This window comes from Sciurus carolinensis, chromosome 11 (genome assembly GCF_902686445.1).
Source record: "Sciurus carolinensis chromosome 11, mSciCar1.2, whole genome shotgun sequence".
Classification (NCBI taxonomy): Eukaryota; Metazoa; Chordata; class Mammalia; order Rodentia; family Sciuridae; genus Sciurus; species Sciurus carolinensis.
The window spans coordinates 43,255,953-43,270,574 of record NC_062223.1 but is presented as its reverse complement, the minus strand read 5'-3'; the positions used below and the strand labels follow the sequence as shown (position 1 = coordinate 43,270,574).

The 14,622-nt window shown below is 46.3% G+C and overlaps 1 protein-coding gene across 5 annotated transcripts in view; it reads left to right on the top strand.

Moving 5' to 3' along the window:
• The window catches only part of Ehf (ETS homologous factor), a 41,256-nt gene that overhangs the window by 18,339 nt on the left and 8,295 nt on the right, over positions 1–14,622 (top strand). For all 5 annotated transcript variants that reach the window (XM_047518117.1, XM_047518119.1, XM_047518116.1 and 2 more), the window contains 5 exons: positions 2,241–2,340; positions 6,295–6,540; positions 8,739–8,801; positions 11,233–11,301; positions 11,413–11,481. In XM_047518117.1, coding sequence (XP_047374073.1) covers positions 2,244–2,340; positions 6,295–6,540; positions 8,739–8,801; positions 11,233–11,301; positions 11,413–11,481 — 544 coding nt within the window. In that variant the 5' untranslated portion in view covers positions 2,241–2,243. The remainder of the gene's footprint in view (positions 1–2,240; positions 2,341–6,294; positions 6,541–8,738; positions 8,802–11,232; positions 11,302–11,412; positions 11,482–14,622) is intronic.

The following is a 14,622-nucleotide window of genomic DNA, read 5'->3' as shown; positions in this document are numbered from 1 at the left end:
CTCCCACTTTGAAATGGCCACTTGGAAACAGTCCTGCAGGCCATTCCTTCTTCCCCAGCCTGTGCTCCCCGAGCCTGGAGAGTCAATTGATCCCTGCACATGGGCTGGGCTCAAACTCCAGCCCTTTCAGGGTTAAACAGTAACCTTTCCACTGCTTGTGGTTGAGCAAATGCAGCCAAGGAGTAAGCCCAGCCTTGAGCAAACAAGAGCCGGGGCCCTGTGCCCCTCCCTCCCCTAGCCGCCCCTTCTGGGGACTTGAAGGTTTTCTTTTGCCTTGAAATCTCCATACTGATTTCTCACCTTTAGGGCAATTGCTGTAGAACATGGGGTGGGAAAATGCTCAGTTATTGTAAAAAAGAGAGGAAGGTTTGGCTTGAGTTGGTTTTCCTTCTCTGAAGGTGAGAATTGAAGAGGTTTCTACAAGGGAACTGAAAAATAGGCATAGTCATCTTCTTGAAATTTTCAGATGAGAAGCAGGTCCGGTGTTATTTCTGGTTTAGGTTATCCAGAGAGGTAGTGACTTTCCGCACTATAACACCTGTCCTACTTAATTGTGTCCTACTTTGTGCCAAGCGCTTGAGGTACAGAAACTCACTTGTTCTCCAACCAATGTCCAGGTTAGATAGGATCATCTGCACTTCACCTATGAGGAAATGGGTTCAGGGAGGTTAGGAAATTTGTGTGAAGTAGTGCTAATATGAGCTGGTAGGAGGGAGAGGTGGAATCAACCCCATGTCTCCTGGGGAAACTCAAAGCTTTTCTAGGACATAGAAGCCAGTTCCCCTCACTTACCACCCCAGGGTCCCTTCATATTATAATGCCCATCATTCTTGGCTTATCTTTCCTTCTCCACCTCCCACTTACGCTGGATTCAAGCCTAATTATTTACCAAGCAACAAAAATGACGATACTAGTAATCATCAAAGTGTTTGCATCTAGTCTAGTTCAACCCTTAATCACTGTTCTGTCCCTAGTGCCTAGAACAGTGAGCGCCCAGCCCTTCATTGGTCTGCTAAATATTTGTTGAATAAATGAATACATGAATGCATCTTTATGCTTTGCCCAGGCCCCTTTTCTTCCCGCCTCGGGCCCTACACCGAAGCAGAGGAGTGAAGTTCAGTTGGGGGATGGGGATGGCCAGGCTAGTATTACTCTGGGTCTGCAATTCCAATCTGAGGAGGCAAGATTTCCCCCAAACCATCAGAAACATTTCCATGATGTGAAGTAATCAACTCCTGTCCCCACCTCAACGTTTTATATAAAGAGCAAGTGACTTTTACAGCCTCTGGGGTTGCTCAATATCTTTCTGGAATCAGCCTGCTCTTCCTTTGCATGATAGCATCCACCCCTTTGGTCTATGATGGGGAGGGTGCCCAGCTTTGGGGGAGGGATGGCCCAAGTGCTGGACAATTGAAGGAAATATTTCTAAAGTACAAAATTCTTACATGGTTTCAAGGCCCATGGAGGAAAGTTCTTTTCCTGGGTCTTTAACTGAGAAAATGATCCCATGAACTGAGGAAGTTAACTTGAGGTCAGCTTGAAAGCCTGTTGAATTCTCCAGATCTCTAACAGGAGAAAAGCAAGTCAGAACTTTTACCAGAAAGGAAAAGAATTAATGTTCTTTACCAGAAATGGGTTGTGCCTATTAGATAACCCAAGTGATTTCTGATATTATCTCAAAGGCAAAATATTTAAGGAGCTCTACTAAAATATGGAGGACACTCTTGGTCCCCCAGCCCATCCCTCAGCAGGTATCTGTACTAAGGAAATGAATGTTCCTGGGTCTCCAGGTGCAGGCTGCTTGGGTGTGGGGACTCGTGAATGTCCGGTTCAGAGTTCCTGCATAGGTGCTGGTTCTGAAATTTCACTGACTGAAATTCCACTTTAAATAAAATCTCTTTGGCATTTTCACTTCTGTTAAAAAAAAAAAAAAAAAAAACTTGGATGCTGTCCAGACTTGCCCTGGGAGCAGGTATTGCTTCTCCTGTTTCATTCCTGATCAGAGATTATTCATTTATGAATGGGTGGCTGTAAAAACTTGCCTCATGCATATGAATATCGAACCTGGAAATTTTTAATTGCCATGAGTTTTGCTTTTACTGAAAGGGCTGTGGCATTGGGCGGGAGGACACATTCTTTCCTTTTTTCTTTTTCTTCCTAAATTAACTCTCTGATCTGCACCCTCCAATGACATTTGTCCAAGAGTCACTGTCTGAATGGGCTGTCTGCTCCCCTTACAGATCATGATTCTGGAAGGAAGTGGTGTAATGAATCTCAACCCCAGCAACAGCCTCCTCCACCAGCAGCCAGCCTGGACAGACAGCTACCCGACGTGCAATGGTAAGGGGCCATGTGGGTGTGGGGTCACCGCTTAAGGGCATTCTCCCTTTGCTTTAATTCCCCTCTCAACTTGATGTTGAAAATTGCGGATTTTATTCAGCAGAAGACATGAATAGCAGAAGAAATGGAGAAAACTCTTCTTGTGTGTATATGGTGCTGGAGATGCAATCCAGATCCTTCTACATGCTGAACTTGCACTCTCCTATCCCCAGCCCTGAAAAAACTCTTAATGCTGAAGTTCTCTGTAGGTTCTCAGGGCTCCAGACAAAAGCCCATTTGAGAAATCCCACTGTCTCCTCCCAGTATGCAGGGTTCCAGATTGTTAGCCTGGAAGTGACAGTGGTAGAACTGCCCAAAGGGAAGACCCCCTGTTGAAGTTCAACAGTGTTTTGTTGGGATAGCAAGATAGGATGGGGGAGTTGTGTGTGTGTGTGTGTGTGTGTGTGTAGGTGGAGAAGCATGGAGGTTAGGGGTTAGGAAGGAGGGGATTATAGCAGTTGTCTTTTTGTTCATCTTCCAGTGGCCTTGCTGAGTAAAGGGAGAGTAATTGGTTAGAAACCAGGTGCTCGCCTTTAACGATTTAGTCTAGCACACAGTGATCGACAGAGGGAGGACCTGATGGTTAGGCTTGCAGAGGGTGTGGTGGTCAAGCCTGTGGCTTACTGCAGAATTTGGAAAGAACAAAGTTGCTCAATGAAAGACCTCACATCCTGCAGTACGGGTGTTCCATTGAGGCAGGACATGGGGCGGACAGTGGCAATGGGCTTAAGGGGCTCTGGGCACCTGCTGCTAATCTCCCCACCAGAGACTCTGCTACTGTTTTGCCCTGGAACATGGACACAACCTGTCAGTAAAGCACAGTCTGAGAGGCAGGAGCAGAAAGGTAATAGGGGTGGTATTCTCTCAGAAGCAGCTGGTCCAAATGGAGTTCCACCTCTTTTAATTTGGAATCCCAGCCAAAAAATGTTAGAAACTGTGAACAGGTGACCTTCTCTTTTGATGGCTAGTCCCACCAAACTGCTGCCCTTTCCTGGTAGTGACATTTTTTTTTCTGTTGCAGGTTTTAGATCCCCTGTGGGGACCTGGAAGGAAGCTTCCAAATAAAACATCCCCAGGTCCCTGGATCCTTGATTAGGACAGAATGTCCTCCTGTTTGCTTGGGAGAAAACTGGAGCAATGTATTAGCAGGGAGTAGAGTTTAGGGACCACTTTTATTTCTTAAGTTCCAGATACCCCAAAGAAGGCCACACTCTTTATTAGTGTCAAAAGCAAGCGGAGGGCCAGCTGAATGACAGGGGAGATCAGGACTCATTGAATTTTCAGAGTTTCTCCTGAAATTCAGGAATCTGATGAGTTCTCTGCTTACTTATGTATCTTCCTAGACAACTTAAGACAAAATTCTTGGATTCTTCCAAGTTTGAACAGGATTCAATATTAGCACCTCTTCTTTAAACTAGACCACATTAAGTTTGCAGAAGAGATTACTCCAGGTCTGTCATTGGGTTATTGAAAGTTGTTGCCTTTTGTTGGCAAATTCAGGCCTGTGCTGTCATGGCAACACAATTATTTTAGGGGGAAGCAAAAGATCAGAGGTTTGGAGTGCTACAAAAAATACATAACCCATGCTTGAACACCTGAATTTGTGACACCAAAGTAATTGGGGAACATGGAAACATCTAGTCTAAATTCTCTGTTTTGTGTTTTTGGAAAAAGTTCTATATACCCAGATTTTGGACTAGATTTCCCCCCATCCTTACTCCTACGCCTATAGTTGGCCTCCTGTTTCGGGCCCAAGCTGAGAGTCTAGCTCTGCATTTGTTTGGCTATGAAGCACAAGGAGTGAAGCTCATTCTGCGGGTGGCAGATATTCCCAATGGCAATTACCTCTGTGTCCTAAATGATCTTGACTGTCTGCTTTTGTTGCTTCTGAGGTCAGGAAACAGAGGGTGGCTTCTGAGCGGAATGAGAAAAAGTGGAATTGAGTCAGAACATCCATCCCCCTTCAACCTGTCCTCTAGGGGTGCAGTAGATTGTTAAGATGCAGAAACTCAGGTCTCATTCCAGATCTACTGAATGAGACTCTGCATTCGAGCAGAGGTCCCCCGTGATTCACGATCACATTAAAGTTTGAGGATTGATCCTCATGACTTTGAAGGAACAGTTAGAGGCAGTTTCCTTGCAAATGCATTCCCCCCTATTGGTCCATGTCTTGATTTTGTGTCCTGTTCAGTTGGATTTCCGCTTCTTCAGCTTGGGGTGTAATAGCATCTGTTCCTGGCTCCTGCCCCTCCTTGCCTTTCTTGGAAGAGAGAGTCTCCTCTTGTCCTCTGTTTTCAAGAGGACTGTAGGATCTCTCAGCCCTGTCACATGGCCCCAGAACTGACTCTTCTCCAATCCCAGTGACTTTGGGTCAACCACACGATCTTCTCTTAAGTGAGCCCGGCCGAGTCATGCACCTAGATGTTCAGCACTTCACAGGCTCAGCTATATTTATTGACATGATTACACTCTACTGCTTCACTGTATCTGAACTAATCATCTTTCAATGTCCTGCACAATGTTTCCAACTCCTGCATTATTTCTTCTTCCGGCAAAAATTCCACTGAATAAATATATAGTGAACATGTTCTATGGCAAAGGGTCTGAGCTAGTCTTTATAGGAGATATGAACTGAGGAAAGCAGAGTCCATGACCTTGGGCTTACAATTTGCAAAGAGGAGTAAAACAGTCCTCAGAGAACTATAAACAAAAGCAGAACACGACAGATGCCATTTAGTGAAATGCCAAGCATGTCTCCGGGAGACCCAGAGGACAATGAGCCCCTGCAGTAAGTTGCAGGGATGGTAATGGCTTTGTGGGTGATTAGAGTTTCAAAGATAGGAATCAACAGGAACAAGAGGTAGAACAAAGGGGATTGAAAGAACTGGACAGAAAAAAGATGCAAGTCACAGGTCCCTTGAAAAACAGGGAAGACCCTCAATACCTGGCTTGTTTACTAGTTTTATACCTGGGTACAGAAGATGCTGGAGAGTTACTGAGGGTAACCGAGCAGGGAAGTAATGTGACAGCAACTGTGGTAACCAGTGGGAGCAATGAGGTGTCAGCACATTAGCAGATTAATTATGGGGACCACTTTTGGGAGAAGCAAAGGCCTCATAGCAAAAAGAACCTTAATTTTCAGCCTCATTGTTGGTTTAAAATGGTCTGAGATGGGGGGGTGTATGTGTGCCTGCATGTATGAATATATGTAAGAGAACAAAGCGGGGAGAGAGAAAGAGGGAGAGAGGAAAAAAAACTATAGTCAACCTTCTAAATTTGAGGGTTCTGCATTTGCAGAATCAACCAACCTTAAATTAATAAAGGTCTTTACTGAATATATGCATACTTGTTTTCTTCTCTTTTCCTAGAAAACACATTGTAGCAATTATTTGTATAGTATTTATGTTGTATGAGGGATTCTCAGTAATCTAGCGATGACTTAAAATATGTGGGAGGAAGTGTGTAGGTTGTATGCAAACATCCTGGCATTTTATGTGAGGGATTTGGGAGTTTGGGTATCCATTAGGAGCCCTGGCACCCATTTCCTATGGATATGGACAGACAGAAGTGCGTGGGTGTGGATAATACACTAATAAGTTGCTGAAACTATAGCAATGATTTAGCTTTTGTGGCATTTGGGGGGTGGGTGGGGAGTGAGCTCAGACACTTGAGACCTCGCATTCTTGTCTACATGAAGTCTCTGAGGCTAAATGACAGCTCTGCCACAGTTGGGAAAAAAAAAAAAAAAAGACACATTTTGCTCCGTCCAGATCCCATCACTTGTTCTGACCCCCAAGTTGATGCACAAGGGCTTTGGTCATGTTCCCGAGACATCTGCCGGCCAGCATCCCTGTGTCTGAGCCTGTGCCCAGGAACAACCAGGGGCCACTCACAGGGCCAAATCTTGTTTTTCAGTATCCAGCGGGTTTTTTGGAGGCCAGTGGCATGAAATCCACCCTCAGTACTGGACCAAGTACCAGGTGTGGGAGTGGCTTCAGCACCTGCTGGACACCAACCAGCTGGACGCCAGCTGCATCCCATTCCAGGAGTTCGATGTCAACGGGGAGCACCTCTGCAGCATGAGCCTGCAGGAGTTCACCCGGGCGGCGGGCACGGCGGGGCAGCTGCTCTACAGCAACCTGCAGCACCTCAAGTGGAACGGTGACTACCTCTCCCCCTGCCCTGCTGGGAGGCAACTGGGAAGGGCCGAGGTTCTGCAGCTGGCTGGGCTCTTGCGGAGACCACAACGCATGGTCTCACCTCCAACTTACCATTTCCCAAGACAGGGAATTAGAAGGGAGGTGAGAGGACAGGAGCGAAGCCTAGGACACAAATCACGTCTAATCCCTTCTAAACTCAAAGTGATTTAATTCTCTCCTTATATTAATTTTCAGGGAGACAAGAGTTGGCTGGGTGCTTACATAATACATACTACCCCTAGATGAACTTCTCTTTTACCTTTGCTAACAGAGTTCAGCAGTTTAATTCCCAACTATTGCTTGTTAAAGACCATCACGATTACTTAACAAACAAAGAAATAAAAACCCTTCCAACTTAGGTTGTTAAAATAGGGGCCTAAGCTAGTTAAGAAGATATAAGAAATTAGATCTGCATGTTTGGGAGCGGAGAAGCTTCACAGTATTTCAGCAGATTCTTAAAAGCTCTGTAAGAAACAAACAAACAAAAATGTTGGAATGAAAAAATAAAGTTAGAATGAATTATTTCTGCAGTGGTTTCTGGAAGCGATGCTGCCCTATAGTCTCAGGTGTCTTTCCCAAGATGTCATTGGAAGATACAGAGGCCACCACTCCCAAAGTTGCCCACTGCTGGTGGCTTGTTCACACAGGCACATTCTATACTGACTTGTAAGACCCAGCAGGGCATGTGACCGTTTTGCAGAATGCTTTTGATATTGGCATAAAGTTCTCCTGATAGTGGCTGTCAAAAAACAGCCCCTCTGAGAATTACAGACCTGTTGGAATCTCAAAGGCTAGTGAGCTGGCCCGTCCACGTGGGAAAGGGCACTTATGTCTTAGGAGAACCTGCATTTTCAAGTTACTAGAGCTCAGGAAATGGAGTTCCAGAACTCTAAGGCAGAGTCAGACTCTGACAGCCAACCACGCAGAGGAGCAGCCTGAGTCCAGCTGTGCAGCTGGCAGCTGGGGTGTCCATTTTGAATGACCTCATTAGGTGCCCTGGCACTCCCTTCTTCTCACCCACCTCACCGCGGTGGTTGCTCATGTTTCTTTTACTAGAACCAAACCAAACAAGGCTCTATAAATAACCCCCAGGAATCTTCAGAAAGAGCAGGCTTATAATTGAAGAATTAAAAATATTTACCTCCCCACCTCCAATTAAGTCCACTCCTTTAAAGCTTTGCTCCGATTGAAGCCTGAGGCAGGGAGACCTTGTGGCCATTTTTGACCTTCCATCTTTGACCTTCGATGACTTACTTGGTGTCCCTCAGGCTGCTGTCGCCTCTGAGAGCCTAATGGACAGATCTCTCCCCCTTGTTTTGTTGTACGCTCTTTAGCAGGTGTTCTACTAACTAACATTTATTGAGTATTTACTTATATTAGGCACTCACTCAATGACCTTAGGACAAACTAAATATTGTAACCATATTTTAGATGGGAGATCTGAAGGTCAGAGAGGCTAGAGGCCTGACCTGTACTCCTGAAATAGTCAGAATCTGTCTGGAAAATTCTAGATTCATTTGCATGTATGTATTCTTTTATAGATGAGGCAGCATGAGAGGAGTTTCAAGCAAACACAGGACTATGTGGTGGTACCACTTGTCCACCGGCTGAAGGCACAGACAAGGGAAGACTCACTTCCTTTTGTCCAGATGTATCTCCTATGTTGGACTTAAGGCCAAAGAAAAACCAAGCCGGTTAAATTAAAAGGACTTTGCCTATATTCTCATTTTCATTCCATGTCATATTTTAGTATGGGAAAATATGTTAGAGGTCATCTAGTGACTTTATCTGGTAAAATTTCCTAAATTCATGATGAGAAAACTGAGACCAAAAAAAGAGAATGACTTCCAACTGGGAATGGAAAAATTGATCTTCTGACTTGTGAAATTCTAGGTTCACCATACTGGATGTCTTCTCTCTATAATGCCAAATAATGCAATTAGATATGGGTAACCTAGACTGATGATTTTTGGGGCCAGGGACAGATTTCTGACTTAGGTATGCTGAGGCTGTGAGGGAAGCCCCCTACCATGAGCAAACCTAGGTGAGCAGATAGTAAAATGGCAGAAGCTCTTCAGAGAAGCCAGCTCATCCTTATTTAAGCATCGAGTTTTGGCTTCATCTGGGCCCTTTCTGACTTTCCCATTCTGTCCTTCACAGGTCAGTGCAGTAGTGACCTGTTCCAGTCCACACACAATGTCATTGTCAAGACTGAACAAACCGGTGAGTGGCAGCAGGTTCAGGGAGCCAAGTTGGCTAGGCAAAGCCCTGGGGAGAACAGCTGGGAGGAAACACGAGAGAGCGTGGGAGGAGGTGTAGGCAGGAGACTCAGAGGGGCCACTTTCCTGCCTGTCTCCAATGGGCCACCCTTCCACCAGCCTCATTCCTTGGCCCGAGAACTGGGATTACCCACTCTTTCTGATGTATCTACCTATGGGCCTCCATTCTGCCCAGACTTCTCTGCTTCCTGCTAGAGGTCAGCCCAGTAACTGGGGAAACACAGATTCTAAGATGGGCTTCCTCCCCAGAAATATAGTAAGGCGATTAGACTTGGCAAGTTCGGAAAAGCAAGGCAAGGGAAGAGGAAGGGCCGATGTTTCCTCTTCTCCCCTCCTCCCAGGATGGTAGGCATTTCACCAGAAGTGGGGGAATGCTGAGTTGGCATTGTGCTTAGTGTAGTTTCTGGGCCCTGGGGAGCTTCCCTGGGGACGACCAAAGGCACTGTGGAGATCAGTTCCTGCCTTAAGGACACTTTCACAAGAGATGCCCTGGGCTCTGAGCAGAGGCTACGGTCCTGCAATATCTATGTTCCTTTTTGTCCCCTTTCCTCTGTCCTAAATCTCTCTCCTGGAGGTTTTCTCCCACAGTCCACCACCACGATAAAACTGTACAGGTGCCTCTGCTCCCAGGTCACTCCTTTTGTCCACATCAGGGAGATTGTGAGCCACGTGGGCTGACCAAGTTTGACACAGGCCTCCCTGAGGGTTGCGTGCGAGTCACCAAGGACAGAATTTGACCTGGGGGTGATTCATGAGTCACTTGGCACCAAAATTAGCCCATGCAGTTATTTACTCTTTTATAAGGGGGCTGGTCTACCATTATTAAAGAAAAAAACAATAGCTGCTAAGCATGTTAATTAGGCCTTTTTAGCCCCGCCCTCTCCCTGCAGACTGGGGGAGGGGTTACCCAATGGTTTGTGCTTTATAGGTCTGCACCGGAGACAACCAGGGCTTGGCTAAGAGGCTCTCCCAACAAACACAATGGGCCCTCCTGATGACCCCTCTAGAGGAGACAGGGTGATATTGGAGAGGTCCCAAGAACTTGGTAATCCCTCCCTGACCATCCAGCCATTCTTGTGTTGCCAGTTCAGAAAAGTTGAGCAGAAGGGTGGGGAAGGTCCACCCTGGGAGGAGGGGACAAGAGGCTCCTGGAGGGGTCAACACCCCCGAACCTCTTTGGTTCAATTTGTTTTCAGAGACAACAACAACAGGTGTATGAGGTGACCCAACAAGGAGAGAGGGTGTAACCCCAAGAGATTGGGCTTGGGGTGCCCAAACACGTAGCTATTAGTTCAAACACCAGCTAAATCCCTATGTCGTAAACAGGCGGACTTAGCCAGTGAGTCAGGTTTTATACCGTTTATGCTATAAAAACAAAATGACACTGGACCAGTGGCTTACCACCTTGGCCTTACAGCTCAGAACCTGGGCAGGAGAGGAGCAGAGGGCAGCCTGGATCTACAGGGAAAGGAAAGCTGGAGATTTGGGAGGGTATGGGGAACAAGTGGAGAGTCTTGGAGCTCTTGACCAACCAGGAAAGGAAATGCTTGTGTGGGAGACCAGCCCAGGTGTGGGGGCCGTGTGGGAGCTAGGCTTCCTTTGGGGTAAGTGGAGGGGAGTTTCCTTCTAATCTGAACTCCAAAGAACAGTCAGAGAGAGACGTGCTTCCCCAGCAAGCCCAAGGACAGGGAGCCAGGCTGCGAGACCTTCTGTTCCCAGAGTTGGGGCAAGGGGCCCTAGTCCTTCAAAGTTGTTTGTTTGATTTGGTGACATACTTTTCCCTTCTTGTGTCTTTTTTTGAAAATGTTATGTCACCAAAACTAACTAGAGAGACCTAAAGGAAGCCTGTTGACACCCAACAGGAAGGGAGACTCTCTCTGGACTTTAGTCTTGAAAAGACCCTGATAAGACTGACCAGACCATTTCTGAAAAGCACATCGCTCATTTCCCAGGAAGATATTCATAGGAAAAAAATGAGCTCACTGCTCATTTATCATCATTATTTATCCCTAACAAGGCTTTCCCTCCTCCCCAGGGTAAAAACATTCTGGTGATTATATAGTAGAGCGTAAGACTAGGGGAGGCTGGAAAGATTCTTAGGAAATCAGACAGGATTCCACTGTGGCAGCTTCTTTTAAGAACGCAACAGGTGTGGATCACAGGGAGAGCCCTAGCAAAGCCCTTCCTCATGGTGCCAGATGAACCGCGGGGTAGCATCATTACAAAGCGAAGTGTAGCTAAAGCAGAACGTGACCCTTCTCTCTGGGGGATACCCTTATCCCCATGCCTCTCTGAGGAGCAGTGACTTGGAAGGGGCAGGTTCTTCACCCTGGGAATAATGGTTGTTGACCTTCTCCCATTTCTATTCTTTCTAGACCCTTCCATCATGAACACCTGGAAAGAAGAGAACTATTTATACGACACCACCTATGGTAGCACAGTAGGTAACTAACTCCCCACCATGGAAGGCCCGTTGACATTCCTATTCTGATCACCCAGCTGCCTCACTGTGGGTGAGGGGGTGTTGATGCCCTTTATTTTTTTCATTGCTACAGACTTGTTGGACAGCAAAACTTTCTGTAGGGCCCAGATCTCCATGACAACCACCGGTCACCTTCCTGTGGGTAAGTTCTCCTGACATCCAAAGCTGAACATGCCCTCATGCAAGTGCTTACTGAGAATTAGTGAGAATTACCAACATCCCAGATTTCCACTTTGCTGGAGTCTTGCTCATTCAAAGGCTAAGAAAGGAACTGAGTGGCCTTTCATAAAAGCAGATCTGTTTTTGAGGCAAATTTTATGCATCAAAGATGTCCAATAGGGGTTCCTGTGGGAAAGATGGTCTTCCGTGATACCAATCATTCATGACAACAAAAGTTGTTCAGGCTTTCCTCCCTTTTGAACACAAATTTGCTCTTGGGATATATCTGATTATAAAATTACTTATATTTATGAGAGATGAGATGGTGATTAATTTTCAACTACATTTGAACATTAATTTCAAACTGCATTTGGCTTTAGGGAAAGAATGTCTAACCATGGAATTCAGAGTTCTTTGCATCTGTGGTGGTGGTCTCTGGGTGAAGGAGTAGCCATTGGAAATTTCCAGAACCCCAGTGATCACACTGTTTTCTCAGTTCCTAAGTTTCACCCCCTGAAGGCTCATCAGTTCCCTTTGATCAGTCAGAGCACTGTGAATTATGTTAGCGTTGTTGCATTTGGTGACGATTGGAAGCAATGGGGTTTATCTATGACTCTCCGACAAGGTATGCCGAGTGAGAGGGTTGGCATGTGGATTCTGGAAGAAGGGCTTTCAGATGAATCCCCCCTTAGATTTATACATTAGCATGTACAGTGCAGGAATTAGTTGAAGAAAAGATTTTGTGCCATTCCTTGACCTGTGTACAAGCTTCTGCATAGCTTTGGGTCTATAAAATGGAACTTGGACATCGGTTGCCTGAAAAGTGCCCTTCTGTAAGAATTGAATTCGGGGCAACTTCATAACTGGGATTTAGTTGCTTTGTGAAAGAAAGCATGAAATTAAACAATGAACCTTACTCTCTCTCTCTTTTTTTTTTCCTTTTGTCAAGTGTGTATTTTTGAGAACTGAAATAACGAAAGCTTTTGGTTTGAGGTTTTGTTCGGGTCAAACCCCTTGAATGAGACAGGGCTGGGAGCCAGTATAAATGCTTCTGAAATTGAGGTTGAGAACTGAAGCCAATTCATTTCTCTACTTCCTCTCTCTCCAGCAGCCCTTAGCATGATGTGTCACTTGAAGATATTTGTTGAATTTAGGAAGTCAGAGCAAACACTGAAAGGCTGGCAGTGCATGTGCCACACTGGTGGAACAGCCCACGGGGGTAAAGTCTCTGTGGCAATCACTGCCACCCAGTCCAGACTAAGGGCTTCGGGCTGAGGACAGCACTCTGGTCACCCTCCGGTTTCCTCTCAAACTTCCCAAGGTGTTACCTCCCTTGCCCTTCCGGTTGGGTCTTTGACTTATGGCAAGAGATTCCAACTAAGAATAAAGTTGAACCAACCCCTTCCGGTGCCTCAGGGTTGTTAGGTCTCAGGGTTCCTGGGAAACCTGAAAGCCGTAACCAGGCTCTGCTGCCTCACAGCCAGGTCTTCCTTCTCTTTTCTGTGTCTCTACTTTCTGATTCTAGACCCTCAGAGTCAAGAGGGGCTCAGGAGCCAGTCTGTGTTCACACAATTGCAGTGACAGGAAACGGCCACCTCCTGAGCCTCCTGTGATGTTTGGGTACTCCTTCTTAAAGTGGGCTTTGTGAATCCACTCTCCTTTACCTGCCTGATCCCTGACCCCAGCTCCCGTTCCGCTGTTGCAACAGGCTAGACAATGAGATGAACAGGCAAAACCTCTATTCCAATCGTTCCCTAAAGAAGCCATTCAGTGTCTGCAGCTGGAAAACCCCTTTGGAGGAGTAACCCTCCAAGTCGGGGACTAATCCCAATTGTGCAGGGATCAGTTCCTTTCAGAAGAGTCTGGTCTCCACTGGATGGAACCAGAACTCTCCAAAGACCTCTGCCATCTGCCTGAGTGTCTTTCAAGCGCCCATAAAATTGAGTGTGGTTACTGATCTCTGTGTTTTAATGCAAGTTACGGGCTGAGCTGAGGCGAGGCTCCATGTCAACTGATGGCCTCAGTGATAAACGCGGGTGGGGAAGCGGGCTCTGTTTTGATTTCTCTGTCATCTGCTATTTCATAAAATGGCTGCCGCCAGGTTCTGATCCGCCCGATAGTCCTGCTGCCTGCCATGCCAACTCCGGCTTGATGTGTTTATCTACCGACTTGTCGAGCCTGGAGCGAGGGTGGCATGATCTATTAGAACGCTGAAATTTGTGTATCCCGTAAAGAAATGGCTCACAGCTGAATCATATGCAAATGCCTCTAATCTCTGCTTCTTGCGAAGCAGCTAAGCTGAAGTCATGTTCTCACACTTGCCTCATAAACTGGTGGCTGGTGGCTGCCCCTGCCTGGACCCGACAGACCTTGCCCCGGAGTGCCGGGGAGGGGAGCCCAGAGAAAGCCGGGCTGCATAGCCTCCCCAGAGCAAGCCATTATTTTATGACAATGAATCACTTAACCACATGGCTAACTTCAAAGGTCTTGACTTTTATTTTGCACCAGCAGGGAGGACCCAGGGGGAGAGGCTGGCTGTATCCAAGGGAGGTTGTACATCAAACGATCTGAGGGCAGAGGCAGCTCCGAGATCCCCCTTTGCCCCTGCGGATTGGAACAGGAAGAGGGGCTGGAAGAAGTTAGATTTTTCTTTTGCCATTGGCTGCTTATTTCCCCCTGTGATGATGGGCACATTTTTATTAGTTTTCTTTTTTAAATCTTTCTTAAGCTGGATGGAGGTCTCTAGCCTGGCTACATGACTGATATCTCCAAACAGAAAGATTTCCTCATGGTTTATTTCATCTGGGACTTTTAAATCTAGAGTCTGTAAACTCTGAAGAGGGCCACAGAACTCTGAAATGATTGACCACATTCCATAACTGTACACATATGTGCATTTTTCTGAGGCGTGTCCAGGGTTTTCTTCCTATTCACGAAGGCACCTTAACCCCAAGCAATTGATTCTGCGTCAGGTCGTAACTCACAATGATTGAGGAGAGCACACTGAGACACTCGGGTTTTACGGAATGCAACCCAGGATCTGAAGTAATGGCCTCGCATCCCTCCTGGATGCCTTTTGAAAAAAAAGCTTTGCTTGTGACCGGCTGGGTAAATGCCACTCTTT